The following is an 18,652-nucleotide window of genomic DNA, read 5'->3' as shown; positions in this document are numbered from 1 at the left end:
AAACAGGGTTATAAATTACAATAAATTCTGCCCGTGCCTCTAAAGGCCTGTTCTATTTAAGAGAGCCTGTAAAACTGAAATATTAGGACTTTGTGTAAAGACCAATCTGAATTTTGGATGCTGTAGGAGAAGAGTTCTGCCTACGATAACAGAAAAGAAATCAAGAGTCCAATATGCAAATTATAAATTTTATTAAGGAGCATCAGCTTTTCTGCGCTGCAATTCCCATCATTTGCCTTAGAACAGAGGTCTCCAAACTTGGCAACTGTTAAGATGTGTGGACTTCCAGCTTCCAGAATTCCTCAAGCAGCCATGCTAATATGCTGGCTGGGGACTTCTGGGAGTTGGTCCACACATCTAAAAGTTGCCCAATTTGGAGACCCCTGCTTTAGAATATAAACTGGAATGAGAAGGGTGGGGAAGATAGGTTGGTTATGCAAATGCAAACACAACAGGGTTTTAGCACATTACAATTGTTAATTGATGCAATGCTTGTAATCAGTTGTAAGATTTTTATCTTGAGCCGAGTAAGAGATGCAAGAAAGAGAGCTGGTAGCTAGCTTTCTCAATGGTTTTGGGAAGAATCAAGAAAAAATATTACATTAATATCAGCATAATGAAGCTGACAATAATTTTCACCATCTGTCGCATTAAACTTTGCAATACAATGGTAGTTGTTGGAGGCAAACCAAGATTCCTAGGGTCACAAGAGCCCTCAAACTGCTCTGCCATAATATAGGCTCGTTGAGTTTAGCAGGTTGAGTAAAACCAGCACTATGGTTTGGAACTAGGGTTTACGGCTAGCTAGAACATCGGGCAAATCCAATCGTTTCTTCAACAATCCATAGCTAAAACATCTTGTGTGGCGTGAAAGTGAAGGGACCTTATTGTGCTTACGATTTTATTATGCTTAAGCTTGATATTAGTAGTGTTATTTTGGAGCCATTTTATATCATTTTTTTATATGCAAGGAGCCTTATAGATAGAAGCAAGTGTTTCATGCATATTTAAAAAGTAAATGTCTCATGCTAAATATACATGAAAGGAGCATGAAAGGTAAGGTTCAGTGATCCAGGAAATAGGTAGAGGGGGAAGGTGAGTTAGCCTGGATTGATGTGTATGAGTCATCATCCTGGGATTTGTTTTTCTGTGCTTCCTTGCTCCTGATACAGAGACCTGAATCTCTTTCTTCTGAAAAGGTATAAAAAGTGGAAGAAGTCTCTTCTGGGTGTGCCTCTGTCCCTCTAAGCAGCCACGAAGAGGGAGGTGGTTACCCAACCCTTGTCTTGGCCAAAATGAAGTTGCTTTCTTTGCTGAAACCTTGGCTGAGGAGTTTCTTTTGGCTCTTTGAAGTTCCTGAGTAGCCCAGAGGAGTTTGTGAGGCTAGGTGGAAAACCTTACAAAAGCCAGGATCAAAAATGAAGGCATGTTTCAAGCAGACGCCCTGATTTTGATGTCTTCTGCAGATGTGTTGGACTTCAATTTCCCATAACCCTCAAGCTGAGGATGAGCAGAACTGAAGTCCAGCCTATCTGGAGGAGATTCAAGAAGACCGGCTTGCAACAAGCTTTAACCTCTACCCTTTCATTTTTATGGATAGCCTTCCTGTCATTTCTTCATGGTCCCTGACCAACTCACCTGCAAGATGTAATTCTTCCAGAGAAGAAGCCCAAACTGCCGTAACACAACCATCTTTTCACTTGGAATGGGAGGACCAACTTTCTCAAATTCTGTGGAAAAGCAATATTGGAGCCATAAGATAAAAGCAAGTCCACCATCAAAGAGCCATTTAATGGAGGGACAATTTGGATATCAACCCTGTTTGTTAACAACCATACTGTTGCCCTGGAGCAAAAAATCCTTGTAAAATATAAACTAGTGGTTCACAAAGACAGAATATCTATATATTGCACAAGTTGAAATAATAATAATAATAATAATAATAATAATAATAATAATAATAATAATAATAATAATAATAATAATAATAATAATAATAATAAGAAGAAGAAGAAGAAGAAGAAGAAGAAGAAGAAGAAGAAGAAGAAGAAGAAGAAGAAGAAGTTGGAAGGGACCTTGGAGGTCATCTAGTCCAACCCCCTGCTCAGGCATGAAACTCTATACCATTTCAGACAAATGGCTGTCCAGTCTCTTCTTAAAAACTTCCAGTGTTGGAGCATTCACCACTTCTGGAGGCAGGTTGTTCCACTGATTAATTGTTCTAACTGTCAGGAAATTTCTCCTTAGTTCTAGGTTGCTTCTCTCCTTGACTAGTTTCCATCCATTGCTTCTTGTCCTGCTTTCAGGTGCTTTGGAGAATAGCTTGGCTCCCTCTTCTTTGTGGCAGCCCCTGAGATATTGGAACACTGCTATCATGTCACCCCTCACCCTTCTCTTCATTAGACTGGACCTACCCAATTCCAGCAACCGTTCCCTATCTGTTTTAGCCTCCAGCCCCCTAATCATCTTTGTTGCTCTTCTCTGTATTCTTTCTAGAGTCTCGACATCTTTTTTACATCGTGGTGACCAAAACTGGATGCAGTATTCCAGGTGTGGCCTTACCAAGGCATTGTAAACTGGTATTAGTACTTCACGTGATCTTGATTCTATCCCTCTGTTAATGCAGCCTGTTCTGTACCAGCCTGCTACCGGCCCTGCAGAAAAGGCAGGGACAACCCCTTTTACAAGAAGGCAAGAGGCTATATGTAACATTAGTATTGCTTGTAGTCATTTTATATGAGCTAGAGGGCGATAGAGTTAATAGTTTATTGTTTTTAGCATATGGATGTTTATGATTGTTCTTTGTTTTTATACCTTGTACTTAGCTCTGGGAAGTGGGGGGGAGGGGGAATGGGGGGGAGGGATAGGGAGGGTTAGGTAGGGGTGGGGGGAGGGGGGGATTGTTAAAGATAAAATGTACTGTAAAACTTTTCAATAAAAAAAGAAGGCAAGAGGCTGGAATTACGCCTGCCAAATTTATTGATACAAAAACAAACAGAACAAGACACGAACCAAGAAACAGGAGCTTTTCAAGCAGTTGCCTTCAGCAAACCAGCCCTCCCACGCATTCCCCTTTTAAACAGTTCAGGGCGTGGCTTCTCTCTGCCTCCTTCCGAGGTGCCCCATTGCCTTCCTCTGTTTACTCCTGATTGACTGCCTCCTGCGTCGGGCGTCCTTGAACAGGGCCAGCTGTGGGTCATCTTCATCCACGCTGTCAGGCTCACACAGCTGGGTCTGCGTCGTGACCAGGTGAGAGGGGCCTGGCTGAGGGCTCTCATCAAGCTGTCCAACCCCCTCAGCAAGCTCTTCAACACCCCCTCCTCCTCCTCCTCTGAGTCGTCCGACCCAACTGCTGAACCCACAGGCTGACCCTGAATCACAACACAGCCTAGCACTGTGTTGGCTTTTTTGGCAGCTGCAGCACACTGCTGGCTCATATTGAAGTGATTGTCCACTAGGACTCCGAGATCCCTCTCACAGTTACTATATGTCTGTGTATGTTACATAACTGTATTTACATCATATAAGAATCAATATCTATCTATCTATCTATCTATCTATCTATCTATCTATCTATCTATCTATCTATCTATCTATCTATCTATCTATCTATCCCTACCTACCTACCTACCATATCTGTCCATCCACCAGGAGATGTAAAGAGGTTTTCTGGATCCCCTTCAAGTGCCACATAAAACGTCCTTGGGCAAAATGAGGGAATGAATAATCTTATAGCTAAAGATGAGGTGCAGAACCACCGATTTCATTAAGGAGATTCATATTTGGAAACTTCTAATCTATGGACAATGTAGTCCAGATATTTTAGGTTTCATATCCCAATGGCTGGATCCAACTAGGGGAATGACAAGTGATGGTGGGAAGCCCCAAATTTCTAAGGAGACATCTAGCTGCTCTATTCAGTTGAACTTCAGTGATGAAGCAGATCTTTGCAGTGGTAAGTGCATATTGTATGAAGACATTATGGTTAGTTTGATATATATATAAAACAATTATTCCATAACTAAAAGAAAAAGTTGAGATTTTGAACCCACTCGGACCAGCAACCTACTGTGATTAAATTTATTATAACAATAGCTTTGGAAAGTGAAAAAAAATATCAAATCAAACCTATGTTACGGTCATAGCCCAGCATAATAAGAAAAATAAATGAAATGCAGCTACTCGTGGGGGAAAAAAATCAGCTCATTTTTATGTGTTGTGCAAATCCAGCATTATTTTTTCCCCTATTTCTTTTAAAACCATATAAATATCAGAAATACAATTTTAAGTTGTGGATTTGACACACACACACAAAAGGAAGCATTGCAGAAATCAAAGTTCTCTTTCTATTCAGATGTTTTGGGTGAAGCACATAATGCATTCCTTTCACCATAAGATATATTTGTTCTAGTAGAGAACATGGTATATAGTACTTGCAGCCAGATTATCTGTTCTCACCCTGACTCTGAACACAAAAGTGTTATTTTGACTCCACTACAATCAGAGAACCCTTTTGTTTCAATTTTTTTTCACTCAGAAGGCCAAACAATCACTCATGAATTATACAGTTAGCCTTCAAAAACTAAGCATCTCAAGTTCTTAACTGCAGCCAACTGCATGCCGAATTCAGCTTTGCAACTTGAACCTTCGGATGTCTAGAGCAATCATAAACTACACACAAGCCAGCTTCACTGCCATAAGCAACCAGCAAAGAGGAAGCAAGCGACACCACACAATTCTGGTAGGAGGACCCTGAAGGTGGTGTGAGGAACATCTGCAGATGATGTGCACATGAGAATTACTTTGTCTCTACCCAACAGTTATGATCTTGCAAACGTACAAGGCTGGACGCTCCGGTGAGCAAATTTTTCTCCTCTTGGTTTCTTTAAACACTAACTTTGTGCCAAAATCCAGGTTTTGGCCTAGAATCTCAACGCTTTTTCTAAACTTTGGTTTCCTTCAACCTGGCTGCAACTCTCCTGCAACTCTGCTTCAGGCTGACCTCCCAAACTTGTATTTCAACAACCTTTAAGAGCCAGGATGGAAAAAATTTAGATGTGCTACAATTTATTGAGATGTGTAAATACTATCAAGAGTTCAAGACAGGCTTCGCAGTTGAAATGGCTTCAAATACCAAACTCAGAAGCAAAGAAAGTTAGAAGGAAAAACATATAAATGCTAATAAGAAAGGCAGTAAAGATTAAGGAACAAAAGCACTTCGGAGTGAGTACTTTTCCATCAACAGCCAAATATCCCCTGGACATCTAATCTTAAAAACAAATCAATCCTCACAAGATCAAAATTGAACCCGGGAGGGGCAAATTTAACTATTCCAACTACTCTTGTCTTCTGATCTTTGATCACCATCTCACATGCCCTGGTTACGTAGTACATCAGATATGAATAAACGTTTAGCCTTTCTCCAAGCTTTCCTGATTATTTTTAAAAATTGTTTGGGGCAAGCTGTGTGCACCACTTTACCTGCTAGCCAGACTCTTGCTAGGCCCCAAACATGGGACAAATCTTTATTTCCTGTTTCAGCCTAACCGAAGGCCATCGACAGGCAGTAGTCACAACAGTGACAGCTCATATTTGTGTAAATTTTTTTTTTAGATTGCTAACAAAGAATTAAAGGGAGACTGATTTGCATTTCAAACTTATTTGTTTTCATCAGTCATATATGTGTGTGTGTGTGTGTGTGTTCAACCTCCATACTTCCCAATACATGATGGAGTATGTAGTCTAAAACATCTGGAAACTTGGCTGCTTTAAGATTGACTACTGTAGTTGTTGACTACAACTCCCAGAATTCCTCAGCCAGCAGTATGCTTAAATTCAGACACTGTTCTACTATATGCCACTTCGCAGATTAAATCAAGCTATGCCTGGCTGCATTCTTCTCCATTGCTCCCAGTATTTGGACAAAAGCATTTCAAAATTTTGTTTTTCAAAAGCTTTTCATCTTTCACAGCTTCCACTACCCAACCTTGTCTAATTATACAACCCTTTTCTCATGCAAACAGCTGCTCTTAGTCAGTCAAGTCTCTTCCTGACTCTCATTCATTTCAAAGAGTGATTAATGGCACAGGAAGACAGACAAGCAGAGACACCTTAGAAAAGGGACAGAGGTAATGGTTGCTATGTTGCTTTAGCCCAGATTTATTTCATTTATTCATTAACTAAACTTAGGTACTGCCCATCTTACCTGGGAGGTTTATTGTAAAGACAGAGATGCACGCTTGCATCTCTGATCTTGGCAAGGTTCATTCCTACCATTCAAGCTTCCCTTTAAAAAAAATGCACATCGAAAAGAAAGTAGCTTGCTTGTGTTCGGTTCAGACATGCCTCCAACTTAGGGCAATTGCCTCCTATTGGCACAGAGCCCCAAATAAGTGTGAACAAAGGGTGAAAAAATCTCTAATTATCTGGATTAGGGCAGGAGAAGAAATACACCCTTCTTAAACAAAGGCACCTGTATAAAAGAACATTTTGCAAACAAGGAAGCCTGCACGGTGTCGTAATTATCTCACACCAAACAATCATTGGGAGGGTGTACCACACACCCACGAGGTTGCGGTATCTGAAGAACAAGAGGAACTGTTGTGATTCAGGGTCAGCCTGTGGGTTCGGCAGTTGGGTCAGACGATTCAGAGGAGGAGGAGGGGGGTGTTGGAGAGGTTGCTGAGGGTGTTGGAGAGCTTGCTGATGAGAGCCCTCAGCCAGGCCCCTCCCACCTGGTTACGACGCAGACCCAGCTGTGTGAGCCTGACAGCGTGGATGAAGATGACCCACAGCTGGCCCTGTTCAAGGACGCCCGATGCAGGAGGCAGTCAATCAGGAGTAAACAGAGGAAGGCAATGGGGCACCTCGGAAGGAGGCAGAGAGAAGCCACGCCTTGAACTGTTTAAAAGGGGAATGTGTGGGAGGGCTGGTTTGCTGAAGGCAACCGTTTGAATAGCTCCTGTTTCATGGTTCGTGCCTTGTTCTGTTTGTTTTTGTATCCATAAATTTGGCAGGCTTAGTTCCAACCTCTTGCCTTCTTGTAAAAGGGGTTGTCCCTGCCTTTTCTGCAGGGCCGGTAGCAGGCTGGTACAGAACAGGAACATTACACAAGGTGGAGGAGAAAAAAAAAACCCCACTTACTGTGATGGACAACTGCAGGAGAGGAGAACACACCTGAACGAACAAGGTTGCAAAGACTGACAAAACGCAAGAGAAACACGCCACTGAAATACAGGGGTGGGATGAGGATAAACTGAAATATAGCACTCTAGCGAGTCAGAGGACTTTATGACAGGTGAGTTCAGCAAAGCAAACACGCAAACTGACAGCCGTCCAAATTGCAATGCAAAACAGCGCTTCGGGAGAAGAAATGGCAAAATGAAGACAGCTTGAGCAGGGGGTTGGACTAGAAGACCTCCAAGGTCCCTTCCAGCTCAAAGAGCAGAGTCAACGACCACAGCAGAATGAAGACTCAGCGAAGGGAACTGGCTCTTTGTATAGCTAAGTCCTTGACTTACGACCAAAAATCGAGCCCAAGATTTTTTACTGTTGAGAGAAACATTTGTTCAGTGAGTTTTGACCCATTTTACGACCTTTCTTGACTCAGCTGTCACGTGAATCACTGCAGCTGATAAGTTAGCAACTGGGCTGTTAGGGGAAATCCGGCTTCCCCCACTGACTTTGCTGGTCAGAAGGTCGCAAAAGGGGATCACAAGACCTTGGGACCCAGCAACGGTCATAAATATGAACTGGTTGCCAAGGATCTGAATTTTGAACACAGGATCATGGGGACGCTGCAAAAGTCACAACTGCGAAAAACGGTCGTAAGTTACCTTTTTTCCAGTGCCGTTGTAACTTTGAATGGTCACTAAATGAACTGTTGTAAGTCGAGGACTACCTGTAAACCCTCTCTGGACAAAGAGAGGACCTGGGATTGCCTGCAAGCATTCCAGACAGCTGCTCCTCGCAAGGAAACAAAACAAAAGAGCAATTTCCGGTGGGATTTAAGAGCTCTGGGGAATAGCTATCATTGATCAACAATCTCACACAATTCATTTCCTAATCATTTTTGGAAATGGCTTGTTAACTGCTTTTCAGCTATTAGTAAACCTCTGGAACCGATAAATTTTGCAATCCCGGATGAGTCTCCTTCAATCCTTCTTGAAAAAAAAAGTTTTAAATACAGAGTGCAACGTGAAGCAGGAAAAATAGGTTGGCATGCTCAGTAGCAATTATTTCTTCAAACAGGAAAAGTGCCCAGATCAAGATTTGTTTTATGCAATCGTCCTTAGAAATTAAGCTGATAAAAGAGTTACATTACTCTCCTCTTCAGTGTTAACTGCCATTCTGATGTCACTTTGCCCTCCAGATAAAAACCTTCCTGGCTGCTCAAATTTCAGAAGCTGTTTTTCCAGAAAGGACTTGGCCTCCTTGGCTAATGAAGAAATAAACTTGGCAAGGGGAGGGAAAAGCTTTTTCTGTTTTGGGTGTTTGATTTCACTATTTGGATGTCTGGGAAGTTCAACTTATTTGTTAAGCATGCAAGATCCAATTGTGTCACCCCCGCCCCACCCCCATTCTGCATTCTCACATGGGAATAGATCCTGTGTTGTGTTGTGGGCCTAGCTGACATTTTTAGCAGCAGCAGCAGCAACAACAATAGTGCCATATTTACTTAATTTGTCCTCTTTGCAGGGAACACGAATGTCTGGTGGAGCAGAGAATGGATAGAGAAATAAAAGAAATGAGCAAGGTGCAGCTGCATATTTTTGGTACCGCCTTGTTACGAAGTCATTTCTTTGAGAAAGTGCCTTTTTTAATATGTGCAGTAGGTGTTCTGTACCAGCCTGCTACCGGCCCTGCAGAAAAAGCAGGGACAACCCCTTTACAAATGGCAAGAGGCTGGAAATAAGCCTGCCAAATTTATTAACATAAAACAGAGCAAAACAAGACACGAACCATGAAACAGGAGCTATGAAACAGGAACTATTCAAGCCTTCAGCAAACCAGCCCTCCCACGCATTCCCCTTTTATACAGTTCAGGGCGTGGCTTCTCTCTGCCTCCTTCCGAGGTGCCCCATTGCCTTCCTCTGTTTACTCCTGATTGACTGCCTCCTACGTCGGGCGTCCTTGAACAGGGCCAGCTGTGGGTCATCTTCATCCACGCTGTCAGGCTCACACAGCTGGGTCTCCGTCGTGACCAGGTGGGAGGGGCCTGGCTGAGGGCTCTGCGGAGCCTCAAGGTCATCATCAGCAAGCTCTTCAACACCCCCCTCCTCCTCCTCTGAGTCGTCCGACCCAACTGCCGAACCCACAGGCTGACCCTGAATCACAACAGTAGGATGAGAGCTTTGGGCACAGATCCTAAAAGCTTCTCAGCTATTCCTTTGGGTCAAGACCCCTGCCGCTGGTGCTCTTGTTTTTCTTGCCTTTTCAGGGGTGTCTTTTGGAGGAGAGATAAAAAAACTCAAGAGGGTGGCCTCAGCATCGCCTCTTTTTGTATGGATCCACAATACATGTATGTATGCATAGAATTATCTTGCTTGTTCAGAGCTCTTCTTTAAAGCAATGTTTTCCGATCTTGGCTGCCTGAAGATGGGTGGACTTCAGCCTGGCTGGCTGGGGAATTCTAGGCGTTGAAGACCACCCATCGGCAAGAGACCAAGGTGGAAAGACACTGCTTTGTCAATCCTGGACACAGGATTGTCCAGGAGGAGGACTTAAAAACAGTCAAGATAGTAACACAAACCATGCAATTGGAACCTTATCTTTCTTTCTTTCTTTCTTTCTTTCTTTCTTTCTTTCTTTCTTTCTTTCTTTCTTTCTTTCTTTCTTTCTTTCTTTCTTTCTTTCTTTCTTTCTTTTTCTTTCTTTCTTTCTTTCTTTCTTTCTTTCTTTCTGTCTTCTTTCTTTTTCTTTTTTTCTCTTTCTTTTTCTTTTCTTTTTGTTTTTCTCTTTCTGTCTTTTTTCTGTCTTCTCTTTCTTTTCTTTTTTCTGTCTTTCTTTTCTTTCTGTCTTTTTTCTGTCTTCTTTCTTCTTTCTTTTTTCTGTCTCTTTCTTTTCCTTCTTTTTTCTGTCTTTCTTTCTTTCTCTTTTTCTTTTCTTTCTTTCTTCTTTCTTTCTTTCTTTTTCTTTCTTTCTTTCTTTCTTTCTCTTTCTTTCTTTCTTTCTTTGTCTTTCTGTCTTTTTTCTGTCTTCTTTCTCTTTCTCTTTCTTTTTTCTCTTTCTTTTTCTTTTCTTTTTTCTTTTTCTTTCTTTCTGTCTTTTTTCTGTCTTCTCTTTCTTTTCTTTTTTCTGTCTTTCTTTTCTTTCTGTCTTTTTTCTGTCTTCTTTCTTTTTTCTGTCTCTTTCTTTTCCTTCTTTTTCTGTCTTTCTGTCTTTCTCTTTTTCTTCTCTTTCTTTCTTTCTTTCTTCTTTCTTTCTTTCTTTCTTTCTTTCTCTTTCTTTCTTTCTTTCTTTCTCTCTCTCTCTCTCTCTCTCTCTCTCTCTCTCTCTCTCTCTCTCTCTCTCTCTCTCTCTCTCTCTCTCTCTCTCCAATTTTTATATAAATATAGAAAAAAAACAAGTCTCCAGTTGCATGGTTAGTGTTGCTATCTTGGCTTTTTAAGCTCCTCTATCTGGGCAATCTTGTAAAGCAGTACTTCTCAACCTTGGTCACCTGAAGATGGCTGGACTTCAAGTCCCAGAATTTCCCAGCCAGCCAAGCTATCAGAGGAATTTTGGGAGCTGAAGTCCACCCATCTTCAAGTGACCAACGTTGGAAAACATTGCTGTAAAGAAGAGCATTGCTGAGTAAACAAGGCAATTTTCCTCTCCTGCATCTTCATTTCACCATCCCATGTCCACATCTGAAAGTGATATGAGGGGGTACCGATCTTTGGCCATCTTTGGTCTCTCTGTTTTAGTCCTTCTGAATGGCAGGAACATCATCAAAGGAACATCTCTTATGCCATGTGTCGTGAGAAACGTCCTACTAGCTGTGAAATAAACAAGCCACCGATCTGAATTCTCTTTCCCATGAGAGGCGTGTTGAAAAGTCCAGGACACCTGGAGTTACGCTGAGAAAGGAGTCCTACAACCAGAACAAGGGAACAGATGAAGAGTAGGACATTTGGAGTCTGGTCTCTCATTGAGAGAACATTAAAGGACTTCTAGTCCTTCTTCAAAGTAACTCTTTCCTAACTTCCATATGGGGCGGATTTCAGCCTGCAGAATTTCAACACCGCTAAAGAATTCTGAGATTAAAGTCCAACCAATTTGAAAGGCAGAGTTTCTGGAAGCCAGTGTTAAAAGCCCGAGGCGTAATTTATTGGTGTTTGTGGGCCAAAAGAGGAACAGGAGGGCTATATATTTCATGAGAACGTTCTCTGCTGAAGAAGACTCTGTTAACTGCTCTCTCCCAATTGAGCAACTTGAGAAGAACTGCGATGTTACTATGTGGGTTATTAGACAGTCGAATTGGCGTTGCAGTCCAAACACATTTGCAGCGGATTACACTGGGGAAACTCTGATTCATCTTTTCATTTTCAAGACGAGGTTCAAACCATATAAAATATACAGTGTCTTCTTTTTCTATTAAGCATTAAAAATATCCAGTATGTGTTTTTTTTTAAAAAAATCTGTATATGTTCTGGGGCAAATCTAGACAGCACACTAAAAAGCAGAGATATCACCCTGCCAACAAAAGTGCGTATAGTCAAGGCTATGGTCTTCCCAGTTGCAATGTATGGCAGTGAAAGTTGGACCATAAGAATGGCTGAGCGCCAAAGAATTGAGGCCTTTGAACTATGGTGCTGGAAAAGACTCCTGCGAGTCCCTTGGACTGCAAGGTGATCAAACCGGTCAGTCCTAGAGGAGATCAATCCTGACTGCTCTTTAGATGGCCAGATCCTGAAGCTAAAACTCAAATACTTTGGCCACCTAATGAGAAGGAAGGACTCACTGGAGAAGAGCCTAACGCTGGGAAAGGTTGAGGGCAAGAGAAGAAGAAGGGAACGACAGAGAATGAGGTGGCTGGATGGAGTCACTGAAGCCGTAGGCGTGAGCCTAAATGGACTCCAGAAGATAGTAGAGGACAGGAAGGCCTGGAGGAACGTTGTCCATGTGGTCGCGATGGGTCGGACACGACTTTGCAACTAACAACAAAATGTTCTGGAGCAGAAAGGGCTCCATGTACATCTTGCTGATTTTACAAATTCCATCATCAAAAAACATGCTGGCCAATTTTGCCTGGAACTGTTGTCTCCCCAGAACTGCAGGTTCTACCTCCAACTATTAGCCTGTTCCTCAGCTTTGTTTTATTCCCTCTGCTACTCTTTACGGACCAGTCTGCATTTCAAATATCTTGAAACTGGAGAATTAAACACAGGATGGACTTACCAGTGCTCTCCCAGCCAAATTAAATTAGCTGTGAAATTCTTAACAATGCAGTGCAGATTTTGTCTCTAAGCTCAGTTGCCTGGCTATGGATCGGTTTACTATTAAGCCCATTATAGTAGCAGAACAAAACACTCTACTGGATAACTGAATTACCAGAGTATTGTAGAAGTTGTCAACCTGTTGCCACCCTATCTAATTACCTGACTGTCTTACCTACTTGCCTTACCTACCTGCCTATTCATCCAACTGGTTTACCTGTATATCCATCTTCCTTTCAACCTACCTGCCTATCTATCTGCTAAGCAACCTGCCTGCTATTCAACTGCCTGCCCACCAACTTACCTGTCCCTATCCATCTATCACTCAACCTACCTGCTCACCTATTTGCTCTTTAACCTACCTGCCAGGGCCAAGCTGAAGATGTGGAAAGAGGAACAAAGCCTGCGACAGTTATATATTTCTCCCTAAATTGTGGAGGGGTTATGGCAAAGAATTGGACATTAGGACATTTCCACTGGCGTTCCTGGAAGACTGGCCCTGTTAACCATCCTGAAGGGCAGGATTCTGACCTGGTTCCCATTTGCAAAAAATCGCTAGGAACAATACCATCCTAGGAAGGAATCCGATAGAATATTTGTAGTTTGTATTTGAGCTGTGGGGTCCTTGGTGCCCTCTGAGCTTGGTGGTTTTCTTGCACACGTTTCCTTACCCAAACTAGGTGACATCAAACAGTGCTAGAAGGGAATAGGATTTGCTCTCCGTTTATATTCTATCAATCGATCAGAATAGAGCTGGAAGGGATCTTAAAGGTCTTCTAATTCAGTCCCCTGTTCAAGCAGGAGATCCTATACCAAGGGGGTCTTCAAACTTGGCCCTTTTATGACTTGTGGACTTCAACTCCCAGAATTCTGGGAGTTGAAGTCCACAAGTCATGAAGGGGCCATAGTTCCCCCATGCTGGCTGAGGAATTCTGGGATTTGAAGTCCACCAGTCATGAAGGGGCCATAGTTCCCCCATGCTGGCTGAGGAATTCTGGGATTTGAAGTCCACCAGTCATGAAGGGGCCATAGTTCCCCCATGCTGGCTGAGGAATTCTGGGAGTTGAAGTCCACAAGTCATGAAGGGGCCATAGTTCCCCCATGCTGGCTGAGGAATTCTGGGATTTGAAGTCCACAAGTCATGAAGGGGCCATAGTTCCCCCATGCTGGCTGAGGAATTCTGGGATTTGAAGTCCACAAGTCATGAAGGGGCCATAGTTTCCCCATGCTGGCTGGGAATTCTGGGAGTTGAAGTCCACAAGTCATAAAAGGGCCAAGTTTGAAGACCCCTGTCCTATACCATTTCAGACAGATGTCTGTTTTTTTGTTTTGTTTTGTTTTGAAAAATCTCCAGTGATGAAGCACTTACAACTTCTGAAGGCTAGCTGGCAGTTGCTTGATTGGGACATTGCGTCTTGATTGTTGGTCTAATGTTAAGGTCTCTTGCAACTCTGTTATGCTGTTGTTGACAAAAATAAGAACTTTTTGAGATATGCAAATGCCATCATTTACGGCTGTCCTGTGATTTTACAATCCTGTTTTTCTAGAAGAGCCACTTTCAGTGTACTGTCCTGGCAAGTTGAAATACAGAAGTATTATTTGTTCTTGTCAAGGGACAAAATCCTGTTGAAAAGAGACCTTATCAGACGTATATGATTGCCTTTCCTCGAATGTGGCTCAATTCGGTTAGGCTGTCTGCAAAAGTTGTGCCATTGGTTAAACATATCAGGCACAACTTGATCGCTTAATTACGAGTTGTCCCTGACTTACGACTGTAAGCGAGCCCAGAATTATAGTCATAAACAGGGCTTTTTTATCATAGAACACTCAGAACGGAGTTCCGGCACTGTTTTTGGATGGAACCTTGTAGGGTAGGCAAGGCGGGTTGTATGACACGTGTGAGTTCCGGCACCTTTTTCTTTTACAAAAAAAACACTGGTCATAAGTCATGTCAATAGTTAAAGAGTAACTATACCTGATTTTATGACTTTCTCTCATGCAAGGAAGGATTTTGTCTCATGCAAAGGACAGACCTAGAGAAAGAGGAACTCAGAGGAAAAAAAAATACACTCTTGAAGAGGTTAGAGCAGGGTGTCTCCAAACTTGGCAACTTTAAGACTTGTGGACTTCAACTCCCAGAATTCCTCAGCCAGCAATTCTGGGAGTTGAGGTCCACAAATCTTAAAGTTGGCAAGTTTGGAAACTCCTCTGAGATACAGCACACAGAAGGTTGGCTAATTATGCAAATAAATACACCCCAGGCTACAAAAGGCACACACACACACACACACACACACACACACACACACACACACACATATATATATATATATATATATATATATATATATATATATATATATATATATATATATATATATATATTCTGCCAACCTAGCAGTTCGAAAGCACGTAAAAATGCAAGTAGAAAAATAGGGACCACTACGGTGGGAAGGTAACAGCGTTCCGTGTGCCTTTGGCGTCTAGTCATGCCGGCCACATGACCACGGAGATGTCCTCGGACAAGCGCTGGCTCTTCGGCTTTGAAACGGAGATGAGCACCGGCCCCTAGAGTCGGAAACGACTAGCACACATGTGCGGGGGAACCTTTACCTTTACCTTTTATATATATATATATATATTGTTGTAAATTGAGGACTAACTGTATTAGGCGAGCAAGATCCAGCACGAGACCTTGCAAAAAGGCACACACACACACACACACACACACACACACACACATATATATATATATATATATATATATATATATATATATATATACATATATTGTTGTAAATTGAGGACTAACTGTATTAGGCGAGCAAGATCCAGCACGAGACCTTGCAAGATTCTTGTTCTCATAGCCAAACTCAATAAAGATAAATTTTAAGATAAGATCATCTATGTTGTCATTTTTTTTCTGTGAACACACTGGCCCACGTTAAAAAGATGAAATTCTGATGCCATGGGGATGCTGCAAGAGCTGTGTGAAAGTCACTTTTATCTTGTCACTTTTATCAGTGCCGCTGTAAACTTTGAACAGTCACTAGTAAATTAAGGATTACCTGTAATCCCCAAACAGATTATGGAGCTCTTTCTCCCCTACTCAATTTCAACACAGCATCCTTGTCAGGATGAAATAAGGGGGGGAACGACAGGTTTTCCTATTGCACCATGCAAGTATAATGTGTAAACTGGCTGTTGTGATTTGTAAACCATGACTGACGGTTAGTACAACGCCTGCTTATAGGATGCCAAAGTACACCACGGACAGCCAAAAAACAACAACCCCTTAAACCAAGCAACTCAGGTCAGAATTCTCACCCAAGGCTCAAATTATCTGACTTTGGACACATCATACAGCACAAGACACAAGACCAGGTTCTCTGGAGAAGGCTCTGCTGCTGGGAAAGATGGAAGGAAAAAGAAGAAAGAAAAAAAACCAGATGCAAGGGGAATGGACTCAAGCCCAGTGATGATGGAGGCACCGTTGGAAGACCTAAAGGACCAAGTTAGGGACAGATCAACATCCTCCTGGAGAAAAATCTATCTGTGTGGACTCTAAGACTTGACACCAACTTGATGGCACATCATCCATCCATCGATCAGCGCAGAAGGGTGCAATCCTGGGAAAGGTGGAAGGAAAGATGAGGACGAGCAGCAAGGTGGAGGGACTCAATTACGATGTTGATGGGAGCGCCATTGGCAGTCCTGAAGGACCACGGCGGGGACAGATCTTCCTGGAGAAGTCAATGTGCTTGCTAAGAGATGAGTTGGTAGTACATAGTAAATTTCTATCTAGGGAAGCCACAAAATACCCAGAGAAGTTAAATCTTGGGAAAGGTAGAAGGAAGGAGGAAGTGACCACTAGCAAGTTGATGATGGAGGCACTTTTAGAAGACTGAAAGAATCAAGTTAGGGACAGATCAACATCCTCCTGGAGAAAAATCTATCTGTGTGGACTCTAAGACTTGACACCAACTTGATGGCACATCATCCATCCATCGATCAGTGCAGAAGGGTGCAATCCTGGGAAAGGTGGAAGGAAAGATGAGGACGAGCAGCAAGGTGGAGGGACTCAATTACGATGTTGATGGGAGCGCCATTGGAAGTCCTGAAGGACCACGGCGGGGACAGATCTTCCTGGAGAAGTCAATGTGCTTGCTAAGAGATGAGTTGGTAGTACATAGTAAATTTCTATCTAGGGAAGCCACAAAATACCCAGAGAAGTTAAATCTTGGGAAAGGTAGAAGGAAGGAGGAAGTGACCACTAGCAAGTTGATGATGGAGGCACTTTTAGAAGACTGAAAGAATCAAGTTAGGGACAGATCAACATAGAGAAAATTTATCTAGGTGGTTACTAGGGAGTTGAGAACAACTTAATGACACATAATCAATCAATCAATCATGGTAGCTCAATGGTCAAATCTTTAATAGCCATAGTACATATATCACCAACTCCCCACATGACACCAACTCTGCCTTTTTCCCCCCTCTTTAGTTTCCCATGATTGTATAAATTAAATTCACATGTCACGCTAAGTCACAGTTTGTTGATCCAGGGCTTATTCAATAGCCATCCTTTGTTGGAGTCGCACAATAAAGTAAGCCACAAATCATTTGCGCGTAACACACAAAACTAAAGCTGAGCCAAGAGTGCACTGTTGCTTAATGTGGTGCATGAAACAGAAACTTATCAACTGCTTGGACCACCTTGGAGAAAATCAGGATGATTTAAATCACTATTTTTTCAGACTTGGCAGCTTGAAGATGGGTGGGCATTAACTCCCAGAAATCCCCAGCCAGCAAGTTGTCAGGTTTGAAAAACACTGGCTTGAATATAAACAAATTTAATTTTGCTGCCCAACTATACTGTTGACCAGATGCAGAATCCCCAGGAAAAGTTCGAAGCATCACTGTACCTGCAACAGGTGGGTTTCGGTTGTTCCTCTCCTTAGCAGATATTCACTCTTTATTCCTGGTGCAAAGACAATGCGAGGACTAGTTCTTGCTGCGTGGAAAAAAGGATCGTCCACACCTTTGGGAAATACAGACTGAAAGTGCAGAAACTGGCACTTCGTCTCTCAACCCATAGATTGCTTACTCCCACCCCCAAAATCTGAAATTCTGCTATTGAAAGCAGAGGAAAATTATAGTGAGGTTGGCCAGCTCAAATGTGAGAGCGGCTTTTGCAACGAAGCTGCCACACTAAAACTGGGACAGGCTGAAAGAGAAAGGTGCTTGCTGATACTTGAGATCCAAAGAGCCCTGAGAAGGCGTGGGAGGGAAAGAAGATGGAGACTCAACCACTCATTTGTGGAACATCTCAATCCCTCTTAAGGCTGCCTTTGACGTAACAACATCTTTCCCGTCATACAAAAGCCCTTTCTGTTCTCCAGAGAGATCAGACCTTTTCAAGTCCTCTTCTCTTCCTCTTCAAATGTTGATCAATTCATCAGCTCCCCTCTTCACAAGGTTAGAGATGTTTGCTTGGTTGCACAAGGCAAGAACTTCAGCTGAAGTTCCCCTGAGATCTCCTGAAGGACACCTGTTCCCTCCTGGCATCTCATCCTGAGTACCCCCAGGCACCGTCAGGGGAGCCAAACACCACCCTGGCCGATTCTTGCTCTGAATCCACAGCATTTGGAACAACCATGGATCCCTTCCAAACAAACCAGCCTATTTTATGCCTGGCACTAAAGTCTAGGTAACAGAAGAACAGGGTTGGAAGGGATCTTGCAAGTCTTCTAATCCAACCACCCCTGTTCAAGCAGGAGACCAGACACCATTCCAGACAAATTGATGTCCAATCTCTTCTTAAAAGCGTCCAGTGATGGAGCACCCACAACTTCTGGAGGCGACCCGTTCCACTGGTTAGTTGTGCTCGTTTGTCAGGAATTTCCTCCTCGTTTTTAGGTTGGTTCTCTCCTTGATTCTTTACCATCAGTGTGTCTTTTCCTGCCTTCGGGCACTTTGGAGAATAGGCTGACACCCACCCACGCTTTGTGGCAGCGCCTCAAATATTGGAACACTGCTATCATGTCACCCCTGCTCCTTCTTTTCATAAAACTAGATATAACCAATTCCTGCAACTCTTCTTCACGTTTCAGTTGTGGGAGAAACTGCAGCTGTCCGGATTCCACCTCAAATCCTCACCTATCCACCGTGAATTGTTAACAAGGGTGGTAAGAGTCACAGATTATACCGAACTGCCAGTGGATTTTCAGGTT

At 42.6% G+C, this 18,652-nt stretch overlaps 1 protein-coding gene across 2 annotated transcripts in view; it reads right to left on the bottom strand.

The window, feature by feature from the left end:
* ABCA3 (ATP binding cassette subfamily A member 3) overlaps positions 1-18,652 on the bottom strand; it is an 81,095-nt gene that overhangs the window by 54,454 nt on the left and 7,989 nt on the right. Inside the window, exons 1-3 of one of the 2 annotated variants that reach the window (XM_081338364.1) lie at positions 14,395-14,454; positions 7,144-7,226; positions 1,639-1,730 (exon numbers count right to left, since the gene is read on the bottom strand). In XM_081338364.1, the coding sequence (XP_081194490.1) occupies positions 1,639-1,730; positions 7,144-7,226; positions 14,395-14,417 (198 nt within the window). In that variant the 5' untranslated portion in view covers positions 14,418-14,454. Of the gene's footprint in view, positions 1-1,638; positions 1,731-7,143; positions 7,227-14,394; positions 14,455-18,652 lie in introns of those variants that run through there. The other variant, XM_081338365.1, reaches the window with a different exon arrangement.

Source organism: Vipera berus (genome assembly GCF_964194415.1).
Source record: "Vipera berus genome assembly, chromosome: 13".
NCBI lineage: Eukaryota > Metazoa > Chordata > Lepidosauria > Squamata > Viperidae > Vipera > Vipera berus.
The sequence above is the reverse complement of the archived record's forward strand: the minus strand, read 5'-3'. Positions and strand labels throughout refer to the sequence as shown.